We start from the raw sequence: 17224 nt of genomic DNA on the forward strand, positions 1-17224 counted from the left end.
AATTTTATCATCTGCCCCATTACTGCCCCCGCTCCAATCTATAAAAGCACCTCGCGCCGCTCATATGGTGTTTGATATCTGACTTCAAAAAGCACGACCAAAAGCAAAGACAAACGACGATGACAGGCTCGCGGGAAAGGCCCTACAGCAACTCTCGATAGCCTCTCCTGCACAAACCTCGAAAGAAAATAGAGAAGACATCCGTGATGTATCCTCCCCCAGCAACACAGCTCTAAAAACAAAAGAAGGGATATAGATTGGCAAGATAGTGCCCGAAGCTTTTACCATATTGATCCAAAATATAGAACGAGAAAACCGACGGTAGAAGAAACAATGCCTTTATGCGGTGGGCTGAGCGGCCTCCTGAGCCTCAATCTCCTTCTCCACAGCGGCCTCAGTCTTGGTCTCCTCCTTCGGGGCAGCCCACTTGGGGGTCTTGGCCCACTCGGACTCCTGCCACGGGCCCATGTCGCTGAGCTCGCAGCCGCCAGCGCACGAGCAGCTACCGCCGAACTCAACGGGGAGGTTCTCAGCGGGAACCTGAGCCAGCAGGTCCTTCTTGTAGCCGGAGCCGAGAACGTGGATCTTGTTCACGGTCACGGGGTCCAGGAAGCCCTTGACCACGTTGAACACGCTGCTGAAACCCCAGGGGGCGTTGATCAGGTAGAGCTTGCCCAGACGTTCGGGGTAGTAGTTCTGAGAGATGGCAGATGCCTGCTTGACGTATCCGTACACGGAGGGAACGCTGGTGATACCGACGCCCTTGAGGTCCATGATGGTGCAGCAAGTCTCGAGCAACTTACCAGCCTTGCGCGAGCAGGCGGGCAGACGGGGGTCGGCAAGCTTCTCATACTCGGTCACGAGGTTCTGGAGCATGCGCTCGGCGGTGGTGATCTTGTACATGGCGTTAAGGTCGATCTTGCCCAACTTCTCAATGTAGACAGGTCTGCCATCCTATTTCAGACCCAGATCGTTAGCGTCTCGACCAGTCGAGCGATGGAGAAAAAGCGGTCTGTTGGAATCACAAACCTTGTCCGTCTTGTGGTAGTACTGGGGGTAGTATTGGAAGACCTGGGCCTTCTCGTTGTATTCGAAGGTGCGGACCAGCTCGTCCGTGTTGAAATCTTTCCGCCACTTCTCAGTGTCGACGAACCTTAATCCCGACAAGCGGATGTTAGCGCGCGCCTGCAAAGTTCGGGTTTTATGAAAAACGGAGATATTGAGCGGAAGAATCATGAAACACGTGGTAAAGATGAGCAGAAAATGCACCCCTAACCCTTTACAGCCCCCGTATGGCATAGACTCCAGCCAAAAATGCCAACCGCAAGACTAGGCAGAAAAAAAAACGTACATGGTCTTAGCAAGAGCCACATCGAACTTGCGGGCTCTGAGGAAACGCAACAGCGTCAAGGTATCCAGTCTCTCGGTGTAGCCAAGCTGTTCCAGCTCGGACCGGAGCTGCTGCACCTTCTCATCCTGCTCGGGGGTAGTGTGACCAGGGTGGCCGGGCTGAGCTTCCGGCGCAGTGGTCGGGAAGTCGTAGTCGTCGTACTTGGACTGAGGAGCGGCCATTGTGACGGTGATGAGGGAATGAAGAGGTTTAAAGGGGAGGAAAAGAGGAAGGATTAAGAAGAGTTAATGGTCAATATGCCCGTGAACGGGATGGATGGTTTGGAGTTCAGGAGGGAGGAGGTGGAGGAGAAGAGAGGAGAAATTGGGCGGTGCAGGGGGGAGGGAGAGGGAGGGAGTGGGGAGGGACAATTAAGCGGGATGTCGCAGATAGCGTTAAGGGGAAGGAGAGGAGGAGGAGGAAGACTTTCCAGAGGATCGGGAACTGGAATTCAACCAAGAGACAGATAGAAGGAGGAAAATCAAGGGAGAGGCCAGAAGAAAGAGAGAAAGACGACAGACAACAAGGCGGACAGAAACAGCAGGCTAGACGGGAATCCGCAGAGCAACTTTGGAACCGCCGGGCACTCACTTCCTCTCACTTCCTCACTTTCTCATACTACTACGATTCTAACTTGCTACGGAGGACTGCTGAGGGGGTGACCGGCCTGAATTCGTTGCCTGAGATCGGAGGGGCGGCGCCAAATGCGGTCAATCAATCATCCTTCAGAGATCCTGAAGGCTTAGTACTGTGTACTACTTCGTTACCCCGAGATCATGGATTTATTGGCGAGATTTAGCGCCCAGGTCGATACCGTCTGTTCCTCATCATTGGCATCACCTGGTCTTCCTCTGAACCCGTGAGAATCCATCTCGGGGGGCGCTTCTCCGGTCGCCATCGACGCCCCAGCCGGCAGTGACGTAGGTGTCCTTGTCTGCTGGTGGTTGCCGGGCAGGTTGGCCGAACACCAACAGATCCCCTCCCCGGAGATCCATCAGAAGCGACTAGTACTTGCCTAGTAGTACATAGGCCTGGTATCTGCACGGCAGTTACAAACAAGGGACAGACAGCTCGGTTTATCACATCACTCACTCCAAAATGTATTTCATAGAAATATTCTAATGGCCCGGGTTGCAGACTGCTCGCGGTCATCCCACCACCGAGCATCCTCATTAAAAGCCATGTATATTTCAGCAAAAACCACAACGCTAAATCCAAGACATATAGGTACATATAAACACAGTGCGGCATGACGGGCGGCCCAACCGAACCTATGAAACAACGCACGCACCCAATCTCATCAAACTGCACTGGTCAAACTCAAGCGCAAATCATTCAACGGGGTATAGCCGTCGCAAGGACAAACGAAAAGAACACTGCCATGGCCACTCGCCCCCCGAGCCAGCGAGGAAAGAGTCCGGGGCCACGCCCGGGATCGACAAGCCGGCCGGCCCACCAGATTACCGCCCCGCATAGGAGACCTATCTTCACATAAACCAAAGCCACTGAAACAAAACACAACTCATCTGATGCATCCATGATCGGCCTCCATCCCGTCCGGGTGGGGTGCCGCATCGGTCAAGTATACAATCAATCGTCCATTCCCAGGTCATAACGTAAGATGGACGATTCAAAACAGACCACCCTGCCACGGTCTTCTATGCATGTTGGCCTGTTCCCAGTGCCAACTGTCCATCAAACCAGCGGCTTGATAGCAAAGGCTTGGGGCTGGAACCCGGCCTTGCCGCTCACCGGTGATTCTCCGCTCCGTTTCATAGACATCGTGATAAAGTGTAGGAGAGATGCCCCATAAGCTTCTCTTTACCACCCTTTCTTTCGTGCAAATCGTTTGTTCAACAGTAAAAGCACCTTCGAGACGTTGAACTGGACATACTCCAGATCCAAGTCCTCCTGGTTGTCCTTTTGCATCTCGAGCAGATCATCGAGCTTAAGATCGAGCTCCAGCAGGCCACGCGCACGACCTGTTGCATTCCAAGTTAGCAAGGGAATGGAGGCGGCGACAACAGCCATATGTTTAGATCTGGGCTTACCCTTGTAATGCAGGCTGATGACAAAAGTGCCTGGCAAAGGACTCTTGAACATAAAGTAGATGTTGGCTCGTCGGTTTTCGGGAACGTTGCTCTTCCGAATGACACCTTCCTTTTCAAGCTGCTGGTGTGTGAACTTGTACGGTCCGAGCTCTTGGTGCTTTTGCTGTTTCCGCTGCTTGCCCTCCGACTGGCTGCGGACATTGTGTAGATACGACTTGTACGTTTCCAGCTGGCCCACCAAGTACGCATTGTGGTCGCGTATGGTCGCAAAAACTTCTTCCAGCTTCTTCGTCTCCTCCAAGACCTTTTCTTTCAAAGAGCCCAGATGCACCAATTCTTGTTCCACCTCGTCACGAAGGAGACTGAAGTCATCGGAACGGTCAATGACCCCCATCTCTTGTAGTTGGCTGAGCAGCTCCATGGTGCGGATGCCTTTCCTGACCATGACCGCATCGTTTTTCAGGGTCGCGGCAGTCTCTGCAATGCGATACAGCCGGAGGGGGCGACGAGCTACCAAGGAATTCGGAGGTAGAGACCGTAAGATTTGGACAAAGGTGGATTTAGCTTCCATAAAGAAGACTTCTTCTTGGGTGATGTCGAGGGCGGCGGTCAAGTCGTCCAGAGAAGTCTCCCATCGGCTAAACAAGGGCACTGTGATCGTCCTGTTTTCCTTCCGCGGGACCTGCGGTGGCGCGGAGCCGAGCTCCTGGAGGAGTTCGTTGAGATGAGAATGCTGGTCTTGGGCCAGAGCTAAACTGTGCTTCTCCAACAAGGCATGTGTGGCGTACATCTCGTTGAGGGTGATCTGCAACTCAAGGTCGCGCTTCGAGAGCGCTACATAGTTGTCCATCTCCAAACTTTCGTAGAAATCCTGCACCTCGCACAGATCAAGCATAAACTTGTTCACACGCTCTTTATTCTGCTGGATGAAAGGCTGAAGCTTCGCCATATAGGGCTCCTTTGCGTAAGAAGGTTTGTTTGCCAAGTTTTGAAGCATCTTCGCAATCAGAGTCAACGTGCGGCGGGGTTTCTCCGTGGGCGTCGACTCGATCAGCATATACGATCGGGGAGTGACAATAGCAGGGTTGATGAAACGCAGGAAGAAGAAGCCTCCAATCAGAGTACAAATGGTCTGATCCTGGGCGTCCGGGTACTTGCGCCGGGACAAACTTCTAATCTGCTTGCAAATCCAGCGAATACCGTATGGTGTCTCATCCACGGAGTCAATGATGGTTGACAAGAAACGGTTGGCATGGTCGGTCAGCATCTTCAAACGTGGCTCGATGATGGCCTGCACCTGCGCGTTTTCTGCTGCAGCTTCCGCCGTAACAGATCTGGCGAGATGTTCCGGCAATGACCCTTGTTCCTCTTCGATTTGCTTGACCATTGTTTCGTACACCTTGAGCGGGTTGATCTCCAAATCCACATCGCGCAACTCGATCAGGGCGTTGATCTGGTTGGCAAGGACTTGTTTCAGGTAGCTCTGACCAGGACCACGCCGGGTGTAGGTGGTCATCATGCGGGAGACCGGAGTGTTCTGGCGCAATAGCGACGAGTACTCCGGAGTGTTGTCGAACTGGTAAGTGAGGACCGACTGAAACATGGTGAGAAGCAGGTGTTCTTCGCGACTCTCGTACTGATTTCCGTAGATAGTGAACATCACCGTTTGCAGGAGTGAATCAATCTCGGACATGGAAACTAGGCGACACAGGTGGGCGATATGGCGGGGTTCGGACTGGAGAAGGAAGAGAAGATTGCCGTACTTTTGCGTTCTCTCATCGTTAGGAAAGAATCCCTCCTGGGGATCTATGGCGTCGTCAAGGTGGCTGGCAACTTCATTTTGCTGGAACTGTGTTAAAAGCGAGGCCAAACGGGTGCAAATAGAACGATCCTTACTTCTTCCAGGGCCATACGGTTCTGGATCAACAGGGCTATCCGTGAATCCAAATACCGAACATCTTTTTCCAGCACGAAATTCTTCTTAGACTGTGATGAAATCTTCGACTTCAATTCGCGCAAATATATTTGAGCTGTTGCAGACAGAGTTAGCGCCCATGCATCAAAGTAGCAGTCTCAATTCAACGCAGCGACTGACCTCTCGCCAAATCATCTGATATTTCCAAGTCTCTGTCCTTGGCATTCATCGACATGTACAGTGCGGTGACTGACAGCCGCTTCGACTGGCGGAGCGATCGAGTATCGTGGGAAGACATGGTGTTTTGACGTGTGACAGGCTGAAACGAAGAAGATGAGGAAGTCGAAGCTCTCGAGGCAGGTTGTAGCATCGTAGCAACGGACATTATGTGGAGAAAAGGAGCGTGGTGAAGTGTGCTGGAATCGAGCAGCACACAATTAGGCGTTCAGGCGCGATCAATGCGAACGAACACCAGCCACGACAAGATCCCACACCTCCGATATAGCAATTGTAACAGTCTGAGTACCGGTCGCAGGATCAAGTGTTAGAGCCCGCCGGTCATCTGGAATGAGACAATCGATGCAGCGACGTTACGCAACAGGCGAGCCGAAACCCCTTATCGCACGCGTGGAGCAACTGTAGCCGGGAGGCGAACGAGGGAGAATGATGTGCAAGTGGCAGACGAGTACGGTGGTGACGAGTTCTGAACAGTAGACGCCGGTAGTCGCGAAGGAAAGGGAGCAAAAATAGGATGGAGAAAAAAGCAACGGGCGATCGGGATGGAGGATTAACGAGAAGCGGAGCGCGATGGATGCGATCAACAGGAGGCGTCTCAGATACTCTCCGGGCGGTTAAGAGGTCGATTGGAGGCAACGAGATGAAGATGCGACTAATTCCGCGTTGAGAGGGACGGAAGAGGCGAACGGTGATTAAAGATATGGGAGCGGTATGGAAGAGGAAATTTCCACGGCCGAAGAAGGAAGGAGGCGCAAGGCAAGGATGAGAGGATTAATTAATGGATAGATGGCGAGAGACTGGAGGGGGGCAGGAGAAAGATGCCGGTCGGATCATGCAGAGAAGGAAAATCAATCAATCGGGGCCACCTCCCCAGGTTGGAAGCAATGCGGACGAACTCAGCAGGGGGAATCGGAATGATGGCACTGAGTGGATTGGAGTAAGAAATAATAATAATAGAGAAAAAAAATAAAAGGAGAGGGCACAGGAACAATCCGAATCAACTTTGAAGAATGGAAAAAAAAAAGGATATCAGAGGGAGGAGACAGACAATGATGATAAAGATGACGACGACGACCAGACAAAGATTGTAGGTGAGTAAGTAAGTAGAAAAGAAGAACAAGAGGAATCAAAAATAATGGGGATTGAGCCGGTGCTCCAGATCCAGGAGAGAGGGGATACTGGAAAGGCACAAGATGGTTCGCGAGTGGACAAGGAGGGGAGAAATAAATCCGTTAGGGGTGGAGTTGGTTTCCGTGACTTGCAGCGGACGGGATAGAAGCAGGTACCAGGAGTTGTTGCTGGTAAAATTCGTCAGGTTAAGTATCTAGTATTTAGTATATAGACATGCATCTAGTCTACAGCTGCAGTCATCTCAAGGTTTGATTATTATTATTTTATTTTTCTTGAACTTTGAACATTGTCCCCCATTCTGTGTTCACTGATAAATCGTCCTGTAGGTTCTATCCATGGATTTAATTTTCTGGGTTTGATTTTGCAATGCGCCTGAGAACAGCACTGCAGCATACACTAAATCCAGTGCATGAGAACCGAGGGGGGAGGGGACCGAGGGAGGAGAAGGAGGGGGGGCACAAGGGAACGGAGCACAGGGTGGTCCAACGGTAGAACAGATTACATGATGGCCTCTCCACCAGGCAGCCCCAGAAAGACCCAGCAAACAATTCCTGTTCCTGAATTTGGTCCCTACGACTCAAGTCACTCCAGTCAGTCCCCTCCGAATTTCCACCCACCCATCAGCCCTCCTGAGTTCTTCGCCAATAACAATGCAAACCAGGCCATCCGCATCCAGCTGACAGACAGACAGACGAGGTTGAATTAATCAATGCGTCATGACTGTCAATCCAAGACAAAGAATTTAGAGACATTCTCCAGGTCAGATGTTTTGGATACAATAGCCATGGATGGGGGAATAATTTAGCGGTCGTCCAATTCCATTTACCGTTTTGGGCCCTTTTCACCCCTCCTGCAAACCTTGCGAGCAGACCGACCGACTCCTTTAATTCCTCTAGGATTATCGCTAATCAAATAAAGAAAAAAAGAGAAAGAAGAAAAATTGATTATAATCATCATCATATCAGCCCATCCACACTTACCTCACTCACTCACTCACTCACTTACCTCACCCCTCATCCGGATCTACTCCGTACTCTGTCTTCCTTCAAATAATGATATCCGGATGATCGTCTGCCGAGCACTGGCAGCCCTCGACCGTCGGATGGTGACCATGCAAGACGACGCAAGGGGAATCCAGCGGAGCCACCGCTTGCACGTACCGGGGCAGATAGTCGGGCGTAGGCTCGGGGCTAAGACCCGACCCTAGATTAGAGGCGAGCATTGCACAGTGCAACCACTCGAGATGCTAGCTCGTAGGCGCTTAGCGGGCCTCTTAGCACCGCCATCGCATGGCACATTCCAAGGTTTGCAGGGAAATTTTTAGTTTCGCATTGAGTCCCGGTCAGTCCCCTGTCCCCATCCATCCGTCTTACCCCTGGCCCAATGCTCCTCAGTCCACGGGTACCTGAGTTGCCGTGGCCCCCCTCTCTAGTCTCTACTACGTAGTAGCAGTAGTCTCTCGGTCGGTCGGTCGGCCGGGAAGGGAGAGGGGAAGCGAGCACTTAAGAGAGATCTGCTGGACGCAACACTGCACTAGTCCATGCTACTGCTGCACACGCAACCGTGCAGATGAAGTGGAGGAGGAAGAGGAAGAGGAAGAAGAAGAAGAAGAAGAAGAAGAAGAAGAAGAAGAAGAAGAAGAAGAGACTGGCAAGCAAATCTTAAGTCGGCCGATCAGTACTTTCTCCGTAGATTCTTAATTTCACCTGGGATCCCGTCATGGGTGTAGGTAGACTGTAGTCACTGTGGTGGTTAGTACAACCATGTACTACTAGTACTAATTCTGGGGAGGGGAGGGGGGGCAAATTGCGGTAGTTCCTCCGTACCTGCAGCAAGCCATTCAATCTAACTTTAGCCACCTGTCTAATGTCTATATGAGTCGGTACCACCGGTTCACAGCCGTCTAATAAGATTCGTGGGAGTCAAATGCCGGGGGAAGGGGGCGGAGTGACTGAATCTTAAAAGGACCCAAGTTTCAGATTCGCACACACGAGACATCCATGGATGGGAACGGAGTGTAATAATTTGACGCCCGGGTGTTTGCTTTGCGGATTTGAAATCACTCGTGTGCCGGGATCTTGGCCTATCATTGGTGTTTTTTTATCTCCCACCCCTGTCTGCCTCAGGTATTTATAAAAGTTCAATCAAACAGGAACAGTCACGGGGGTATGTCGCTTTGGCCCACCGTTCTCCGGCTTTTTTTTTTTTTTTTTTGTTTTTGTTTCTTTTCTTATGCATCATATTCAGATACGATCAATGCATGGTTAAAGTAATGAATACGAGGAGATATATCGGAGCATGTATCCCAAATGAGGAGTTGAAGCAAGGTCATGACTCTGCAGCATAGCATAATAGCATAGCATTGCGATGCGAGACATTCGCGATGCACAGAGGTGGATAGGATAAGCCGGTGCGAGTCAGTAAGCGGGGTCCAAATACATACTAGATACCTACTACAATCGCCTGTCTTATCAGGATCGTCTATCTTGCACTCCTGCTTCTTGCATACCGGAGTTTCTGGGTACACAGTATCTATCACGGGGTTGCCACCCACCCGCCAACTCTGCAGCCAACGTCTTGGCCATGATATCTCTCAACAATAGATGCCGTAGGAAGCAACCCGTGAATGTCCTTGTGGCTTATCTACCTAAATAGGTAGGTTCTTGGTATTCGGGATGGATGTAGATCGACAAGGGAGTCATCATTCTCAGACCTTGGCGGGCTTGGAAGCAGTGCAGTCAAGTCTGCCATAGAGTGAAAAAGTGAAAAGAGTGCGGAGCATCCATACGATCCCAACACAGCACGAGTCATGAAGCAAACCTGAATTGAAACACTAGCATGATTACGCCCCGCGGTATACACGATAGTATGGAAGCTTATCATAATACATACACACTACATTATCCCCATATTGTGCACAACTGTCAAAAGCAAAGATAGATCGACGACCCTTCTACCCTGTTTATATCCAAAACAGAAATGAATATCATCATCATCATCATCATCATCATCATCATCATCAGCTCACCTCGCCATGCATGCATGCATATGCGCAATCCATCCTGCTCCTCGGACCATAGCGTTAGTACAAATCATACTTACTGTCAGAGACTGAAACGAAAATTTATACATACAGAGAAGACAAAAAATATAAACCAAAATACATAGAGTAAAAGAAACACACTCACAAAATGCACATACAACCAACCCAACTTTAATCTAGTAGAGTTCAATAGTAAGCAGCTGTCAAAAAGCAAGCATATCCCTATTATGCAAGTCAACCCGCAGTCTGATGTCATGGGTCCCCCTGGAATAGTGAACCAGATGTCAGCATTAGAGAGATGTATGCAGGTGAGAACCACCGTGTATCACCTTGGAGAGGTGGGGACTGGCAGGATACAGTGACACATATGCATGCACCTGCATCTGCATCTGCACCCCAAATTTCGATGCGCGCTGTCGGTGACTGAGGGAGATCCTGTCTATTAGTAAATCTTAGGGGGTAGAGGCAAGAAGATGGCACGCTCTTTTCCTTTATAGCTTGTTTGATGGAGGCGGGGGTCGGAAGGCACTTCCACGAAAGTAGGATCCGTATCAACGTCAGGTTGTGTTGACTGTGATGCTTCTCGATGGTTTGATGCTCAGGGTGTTGCGTTTCACTTGTCTAGTCTGACCAGTAGTCTGAGGATGCTTTCGTCCGGCTCATCACCAAGGTTTACGCTTTGGTTGGTTGGTTCCATCTGTGGTTTAAGAGTATAATGTAACGAAGACTACTAGGTCCTGGCCTGCAGAAAGCCCCCAGCCCAAGGCATTGTGAAGCTGTCGGAAGAATAGCTGATGTTGAAAGAGAGCGAGTCCTAATCTATGAGTACAATTACTTCAAAACTCCCGCCCCCCTCCCATATGGATCATACGACCAAAATAAATTCCGGGCATAATTCTCACAGCCAGGTATGAAGCCATGATCTCCGAAAAGGTTTACGATAAACCCCCAACGAGCGCCGAAGGCAACCCAGGCCCTCCCTCGCTCATTGACGGATTTTACCGCCTCGCACGTTTCCCTGTCATTTTGCAACGACAGGATTTTCCGGTGAAATGCCAGTCCATATTCGGTCTGCAAAAAGTCAAAACTACTCCAGTTACAAAATGGGGCATAGCAAGTACCAGATAGTCGGCCTGGTTTGTTTCACGAACGACTACATTGACGTGCGCCCCCAGAGGAGGAATTTCTGCTTCGTCGACGGTGTCTATTGCCCAGTCAGCACTTCTCCTCGGGTAGAAGCAGAAAGAAGTCGAGGGCTACCATCTCGATGGAGATACCAGTTGATGAGTCGGAACTGTATACGGACTGACTTTGACCAACTGAACAAGTAGCGTATACAGGCTTGTTCAGCGGTCTCCCGAGACCAATTGGGAGTCCGACATTGGGTGGCCGACGCTTGCAGTAGGATGTCATGCTGATAAAGGGCACGTTGAACGTGGAAAGCCTTTTCGGAAATCAACATGTTGTGACCGAGCATTTCAAGATTCTGGGTTGGTAGTTCGTTTCTAAAATCAGCAAGATACTTCGAGGCAAAGAATTCCACGTGTTTATAAAACCGCAGCATGTCCCGTGCCTGCCTCGAAGACGGAGTCGGGGTGTATATCATGTCACTAAAGCGCTCCCACATTTCATAAATGACATCTGCGCTCTCATTCTCCCACCAGTCTCTCTGGGATACTTCGTAGTGGAGATAGGCTAACGGCCAGAGACGGGCATCAACGGACTTTTCGAACATCTTTGCTAGCAACACCTCGCCATTGGCGACCCATGCCAGACAAGTTGCGTCCTTGACGGCAAGCAGACGGTGCAACGAGTCGATATCGAGGCCATATCCCAGGATCGCTCGCTGGATGTCGTCGGGGAGCGCATGGAATTTCGGCACCTCGCCCGGCCAAAATGGCCCCATCTGATGGATGGTATTTGAACAGTTGAGTGTGGGCAGGATTGTTCGAACAGTTATTCTGTTCTAGGTAGAGATGGTCTGATCAAATGACGACCTTCAACAAGGTAGCCTATAATGAATGCATGCCAAAGAGGTACAACGTAGATTCATCCACGTCGTCGAGATTCTTCTTCGCAAGTATACTTGGCAGGAGCTCGGCTAGCCGATCTGTAATAGGAAGGCACTGGGGAGCGCTGGCATCAACGCTCTACTTGGAATATGATCGTATGACTGCGATGGGCTAAACTGCCCATCAGCCCGACTTTGACCGGACTTGGGGCAACGCGAAGTATATAAGAGCCGATTTGCTGAAGAGAAAATATCTAACGATGAGTACGTCACGTCTACTTGGATCCTTGTCCAAGTTCCCTACTGGTACTTTAGAGAAGCCCCTCGAGTCTCCTCTCTTCTTCGCTCTCTTCCTATACTCTCACAGAGGATCCCTCGGGGCTCTACTCAGCGCATCAACATCGGAGGCATCGCAGAACCGATCCTCAAGGCCTGGTTGAATCAGATCGAATCATGGGATCATGCTGGTGTTGGGGATGTGTTGTTTCTGAATGCATGCTCTTTTGGGGGGGATGGGTCAATAATGCATGGACATTTCCCCATTATACTATCTTATGTACTTCATAGTATCCAAGGTGGGTCTGTGCATAAACGAGGAATAAATCCTCGGGCTGAAGAACCCCTGCGCATTCCTGCATGAACCCTAATTACATCTCAAAGCTTAAACCTATCTCAATATGGCAATTGACATGCCAAACCATAAGATAGATGCACATACACTTACATCAAAAAAAAATATTAAGAAACCCCCAAACACACCCATACTCTGTACTCCATAGCCTGCAATAACTTTAGCCGCAATCACATGCCAAATCCACACCAGTCCGGCCTATCCTATCCTCTTCTCCCCACTTTATTTCTTCCCCAGCATTTCAATTCAATCCAATCCAACCATCACCCCAAACATCTACTCCAATCCAACCATGCCCTCCCTCAAAGCCCCTACCTCCTAACCTACAACACCATCAACACCCTCCTCTGGTTCCGCATCCTCGTCCCCATCTGCCTCTCCCCTCTTCAATCCCCCAAACAACCTACACCACTCTCGAACCCTGGACAAGATGGACTCAAACTCTCGCCATTCTTGAGATCCTGCATGCAGCCACCGGTAAGCCAATCCCCTCTCCACCACCATCACCACCAAACAAAACCCATTAATATCAAACAGGCCTAACCCGCTCCCCCATCTTCACAACCTTCACCCAAATCTTCGCCCGCAGCGTCCAAGTCTGGGCCATAAATCACTCCTTCCCTGAACTAACCAGCCTCTCCCATCTCTACAAACCAATGCTATTTGCCTGGTCCCTGGCAGATACAATCCGGTATTTGTATTTCGTGGTGTTGATTTCCGGGTGTAAGGTACCACGGGGATTGAGGTGGTTGAGGTATATTTCCCCTCCCCCACCCCTCCCTTACCTATACTCTACTATACTATACTGTCTATACTTGACAAATATATGGAGGTAGCTAAGAACGATAACTGAATATCCGGCGGGGTGTATAGATACTCCCTCTTTTTGGTCCTCTACCCCATCGGAATCGGAAGTGAATGGTGGTTGATGTTTCGGGCTACCGTTGCGGTGGAGAATTGGGCCGTGAAGGCCCTGTTTGTTTTCTTTTTGGGACTTTATGGACCTGGTATGTTGTTACCTTTTTCTTTTCTTTGGGATTTTGTTGTTTGGGGGGAGGGGTGAAGGTGGTGAGCTGATTGGTGGTTTGTAGGATCTGTTATGATGTATTCGTATATGGTTAAGCAGCGGAAGAAGACGTTGGCTGTTCGTGCTTAGGCTTAGGCTTGGCCTTAGACTTAGAACGTGAAGATTGAAGATTGAGGGGAAGAGGATGGAGAAGAGAAATGGGTGCAGCTGGAGCTTAAAGAGACTGAAAATCATTGACTACTAGTCTTGCATCTTAATTCGGGTATCGCTATGCATTACAAAACTATGTCCATGCCCATGTTTTTGCGCACCAATCAATTGACAATACAACAAAATCCGCCATCCAACGTTCAACATCACCGGAAGGTCATGGCCTTTCCAGCCATCTCGCGTTTCTGCTTGCGCACCCCCGACGGCGCCTCCAGTGCCTTGGCGTACGGGTTGTAGCGACGCTTGGGCGGCAATCCCGAGGCACCCTGGGCGGGCTTGGGGTTGAACACGGATGCTGCCGACTCATAGTTGAATGGGGCTTCCTCCTCTTCTTCCTTGGCGTCTTGCTCAGACTGTGGGGTTCCAGAAGCCGACTTGTTCTTCTTGTCCTTGCGGCGCTGTTTCTTAGACGGCTTTTCTTCGATATCAAACGAAGAATCGGCATCGGTGGTGGGTGCCTCGATTTCGGAGGACGCGGACTGCTCTACAGGCGTAACCTTGCGCTTGCGCGGACCACCACGTTCCTTGACGGTAAAGTACTTGTTGTCCTCCTTTTCTTCTTCGACGGCCGGAGCAGGGGTGGCGGGCTTCGAGGGTGCAGGTTGGGCGGGAACAAGTTTCTCGCGGGCCTCGGAAACGGTTCGGGGCATAGGTGGTAGAGGGAGGGAGAGGCGGAGAGCCTCGGCCGATGCAACAGCAGAGTATTCGGGAATCGCAGGCGGTTCTTGCGAGTCCAGCATAGAACCCCAGAATTGAGAGACTTCGTAGCGGGAGGCAGTGGGAAAGTCGGTCTCCTCTGTGGTGGACGGGGTGGAAAGACCGGCAGCCTCTGCCGCTGGTGTGGCCGGAGTACTCTTGGTTGGCTTGACGTACACGTCACGCCATTCCGGGCCATCAGCACCTTCGAGCTTCGCAGTCTTAATGACTTCGAGGAGGTCTGCGGCGCGCTGCTGAACAATTGGCGTCACAGGCGACAATGTGCGGAATAAGGTGCCCAGATCGAGCGGCATGGTGTGAGCAACCCGGAAAAGAACGTGCTTCGGGAATACACATTGCACACCCTCATCTTCTTCTCTAGCGACCTCGTCGCGCCACTGGTGTACCGCCTTGAACACAGCAAACTGTTCCCTGCTGACCACAATCGAATTGCGCGACAGAAGGTCGTACCAGCCGCCGGGCCCTTGTCCAAGGGCAGAGTCGTAGACGGGACGCTCATATATCTGTAAAGCTTCCTTCTTGGACTGGTCGGAAACGTAGTCGACGAGGTTGTTGTCGGGAACGGAGTTTTCGACAAGCTCGTTGCGCAGGTGGTCGTAAACATAGAGGAGGTAATGAGTATCCGAGCGAGCATAATCAAACATGCCCTCCGGGATCGGCCGAATGCGCCAGTCGGCCATCTGGTATCTCTTGTCGGCTTCAAAGTTGACAAACTTCTGCAACAGGAACTTCAAACTGCGTTTCGGGTAGTTCAAAGCGCAAGCAGCATGATACGTATCGAACATGCCAACAACATAAAGGCCCAAGTCGCGCTGCAGCCAGATGATATCCATCGAAGAACCGTGAAGCACCTTGAGAATATTCGGATCGGCAAACACTTCGTTAAGAACCTGAAGCTCCTCCCTCCACGGCTTAAGCGTGTCGACAACCCAATCTTTATCGCGAGTGCTAATCTGCATCAAGGAAACCAGACCCTGATACGAGTGCACATCGTGATGTTCCAAATCGATCGCAATCTCCTTCGCGGCCTTCAATTCCTCCAGCATCTCCTTGACACCCTCCATTGTATCCACAAAAGTCGCCTTTGTCAACTCCCACGGCTGATAATCGGTAGGGGGCGAAACGCTGTAGGACGAAGCGGGGAATTTCGCAGCCCGAATCTCAGCTTCGTAGGGATTCACATACCCGACCGCGGAATCGGAAAACTTCAGCGAATCCTCCAATGAAACCGATGCATGCGGCTTGGTCTTCAACAAGGGCTTGAAAGGCGAAGTATCGGTATTATCGGCGGGGCGCTCAAACTGCAATTGAGGCTTGGGAATCTTCGACGGACCATAGTCGTACACGGTGGGAAATTTCGCAGCGGCCTTCTTCGTGGCCTTCGCGGCGGCCTGTTCCTGTTGCGAGGGGCTTAATTTCTTAATCACTCCGGTGAACTCATCCAAGCACGCGTCGGCCTTTTCCAAAAGCGCATCGATAACATCTACCACGCCGCGCCAGTTGTCTTCAATGGCATCTTCGTCGTCCAATGTCGGCGCAGACACATCCGTACCGGCGGTGGCGGCTTTCAGGATCGAGGAAGTGAGAGACAAAAGTCGGCTGTTCTGCTCATCCAGGGAATCGGAAACCTCTGCGTTCGAGGAGCGATGAAAGTCGATATCTTCGGCTGAAAGCTGACCGGCGGTGCGCGTCACTTGCATCAGGGACGACTGCACGCGTTGCTGGAACGGACCAAAATCTGCCGCGGAATCCATAGTGAAAATCAGAGCCTGGCAGACCCGTTGGACTCAACTGATCTGGCAGCAGCAATGGTAACTGGACTTCCAGGATAAGAAAAAAAAGCAGTCGGAGGTGGAGAAATCGTCCCGCCGGCGTGGTGACCGCCTGCCGGAAACAGACTAGTGATCATCACGGGGGATCTCAAAGATGGATTACATAAGGTTCGATGAAGATGATCTCAACAGCCAGCCAGGTTTCAGACAATCGTTGAATGCAGCATATATAGACGGACATAGATTCACCTATCTCGGGCCTTGCATGTTTGTGAACCACACTACCTGATTCCTTCAGACCAAGATGTCAGCTTCAATCGCCCCCGAGTGCAACGATATCAAAGAGTACGATTCACCAGAATACCTGGATCTTATATCCAATCAACCCAGCTGACCAAGAGCTTAGAAAGTATGACACATGTTTCTTGAAATGGTACAGTGAGAGTAAGTCCTATCATTGAATCACCAGTCACAGCCAAGTCAAGTTGTTAACCGGCACGACGCAGAATACCTCCGTGGCAACACCACCTCCAATGAATGCGAGGAGCTCTTCACCAAGTACAAGGCTTGCCTAAATGTACGTCTCAATCAGTCCAGAAGCCTATTACTCAAACCTATTTGCTGACCAACCCTAGCTCGCTCTGAAAGAAAAAGGCATCGACAACATGCTCGACGATGCACGAAAGAGTATGAAGGACAGCGAGGCCGGGAAGAGCTGATGCTGCCATCTTCACTTCTATTCTTTCCTGCATCGCTTCTCTTCTCACTCACAAATACATTATCTCAGGAGATGAGGATATGGCCATCTCCACTCCGACTAAGCGGTTTCAAAAAGGCCCCAATCCCGCCCTCAAGCAGCTATCTCATCTCTATGTTGTGGGATAATTCTGTCTCATCAGCTTCTGCAAATCCGAGCAAGAACGACTCATATGATTGTACTATATGTTGTTTTGGCGTTGTGGCTGCATCTTTCTAGATACTCCTGCTTTCACGACAGGATTATGGCATTGAGCAAATGTGGCTCGTTTGTGGCATAGAACACGAGCTATGTATCTAGTCTGTACTATATCTGATGTAACATTCGATATT

At 50.6% G+C, this 17224-nt stretch overlaps 6 protein-coding genes across 6 annotated transcripts; 2 read left to right on the forward strand and 4 right to left on the reverse strand.

Annotated features, from left to right (window-relative positions):
• Window positions 1-166: 166 nt before the first annotated feature.
• On the reverse strand, window positions 167-1907 carry BO94DRAFT_57391 (SEC14 family lipid-binding protein). The gene is made up of 3 exons (XM_025614993.1): window positions 1352-1907; window positions 1030-1153; window positions 167-954 (listed from the first exon to the last, which is right to left on the reverse strand). The coding sequence occupies exons 1-3, from the start codon at window positions 1570-1572 to the stop codon at window positions 340-342; spliced, it is 960 nt and encodes a 319-aa protein (XP_025467664.1). The 5' UTR covers window positions 1573-1907; the 3' UTR covers window positions 167-339.
• Window positions 1908-2926: 1019 nt separating this feature from the next.
• On the reverse strand, window positions 2927-6230 carry BO94DRAFT_57389 (Ras GTPase activating protein IRA2). Its single transcript, XM_025614990.1, has 4 exons — window positions 5537-6230; window positions 5338-5471; window positions 3442-5284; window positions 2927-3372 (listed from the first exon to the last, which is right to left on the reverse strand). Exons 1-4 carry the CDS (start codon window positions 5739-5741, stop codon window positions 3212-3214), a joined length of 2343 nt encoding a protein of 780 aa, XP_025467665.1. The 5' UTR covers window positions 5742-6230; the 3' UTR covers window positions 2927-3211.
• A 4424-nt stretch (window positions 6231-10654) lies between these two features.
• BO94DRAFT_595463 (uncharacterized protein) lies at window positions 10655-11673 on the reverse strand (the record flags this gene model as incomplete). Its single annotated transcript, XM_025616227.1, has 1 exon — window positions 10655-11673. The coding sequence occupies one exon, from the start codon at window positions 11671-11673 to the stop codon at window positions 10972-10974; it is 702 nt and encodes a 233-aa protein (XP_025467666.1). The 3' UTR covers window positions 10655-10971.
• Window positions 11674-12717: 1044 nt separating this feature from the next.
• On the forward strand, window positions 12718-13493 carry BO94DRAFT_534884 (putative membrane protein; the record flags this gene model as incomplete). The annotated part of the gene is made up of 3 exons (XM_025611641.1): window positions 12718-12886; window positions 12947-13163; window positions 13283-13493. Coding segments are annotated over 3 exons (576 nt in total), but the record flags the coding sequence as incomplete, so codon positions are not given.
• Window positions 13494-13649: 156 nt separating this feature from the next.
• On the reverse strand, window positions 13650-16163 carry BO94DRAFT_534886 (exosome nuclease subunit RRP6). Its single transcript, XM_025611642.1, has one exon. It carries the CDS (start codon window positions 16115-16117, stop codon window positions 13793-13795), a length of 2325 nt encoding a protein of 774 aa, XP_025467668.1. The 5' UTR covers window positions 16118-16163; the 3' UTR covers window positions 13650-13792.
• Window positions 16164-16331: 168 nt separating this feature from the next.
• Window positions 16332-17221, forward strand: BO94DRAFT_534887 (TRIAP1/MDM35 family protein). The gene is made up of 4 exons (XM_025611643.1): window positions 16332-16480; window positions 16542-16579; window positions 16642-16712; window positions 16771-17221. Exons 1-4 carry the CDS (start codon window positions 16440-16442, stop codon window positions 16852-16854), a joined length of 234 nt encoding a protein of 77 aa, XP_025467669.1. The 5' UTR covers window positions 16332-16439; the 3' UTR covers window positions 16855-17221.
• The last annotated feature ends 3 nt before the right edge of the window (window positions 17222-17224 follow it).

This window comes from Aspergillus sclerotioniger (assembly GCF_003184525.1).
Source record: "Aspergillus sclerotioniger CBS 115572 chromosome Unknown BO94scaffold_13, whole genome shotgun sequence".
Lineage (NCBI taxonomy): Eukaryota > Fungi > Ascomycota > Eurotiomycetes > Eurotiales > Aspergillaceae > Aspergillus > Aspergillus sclerotioniger.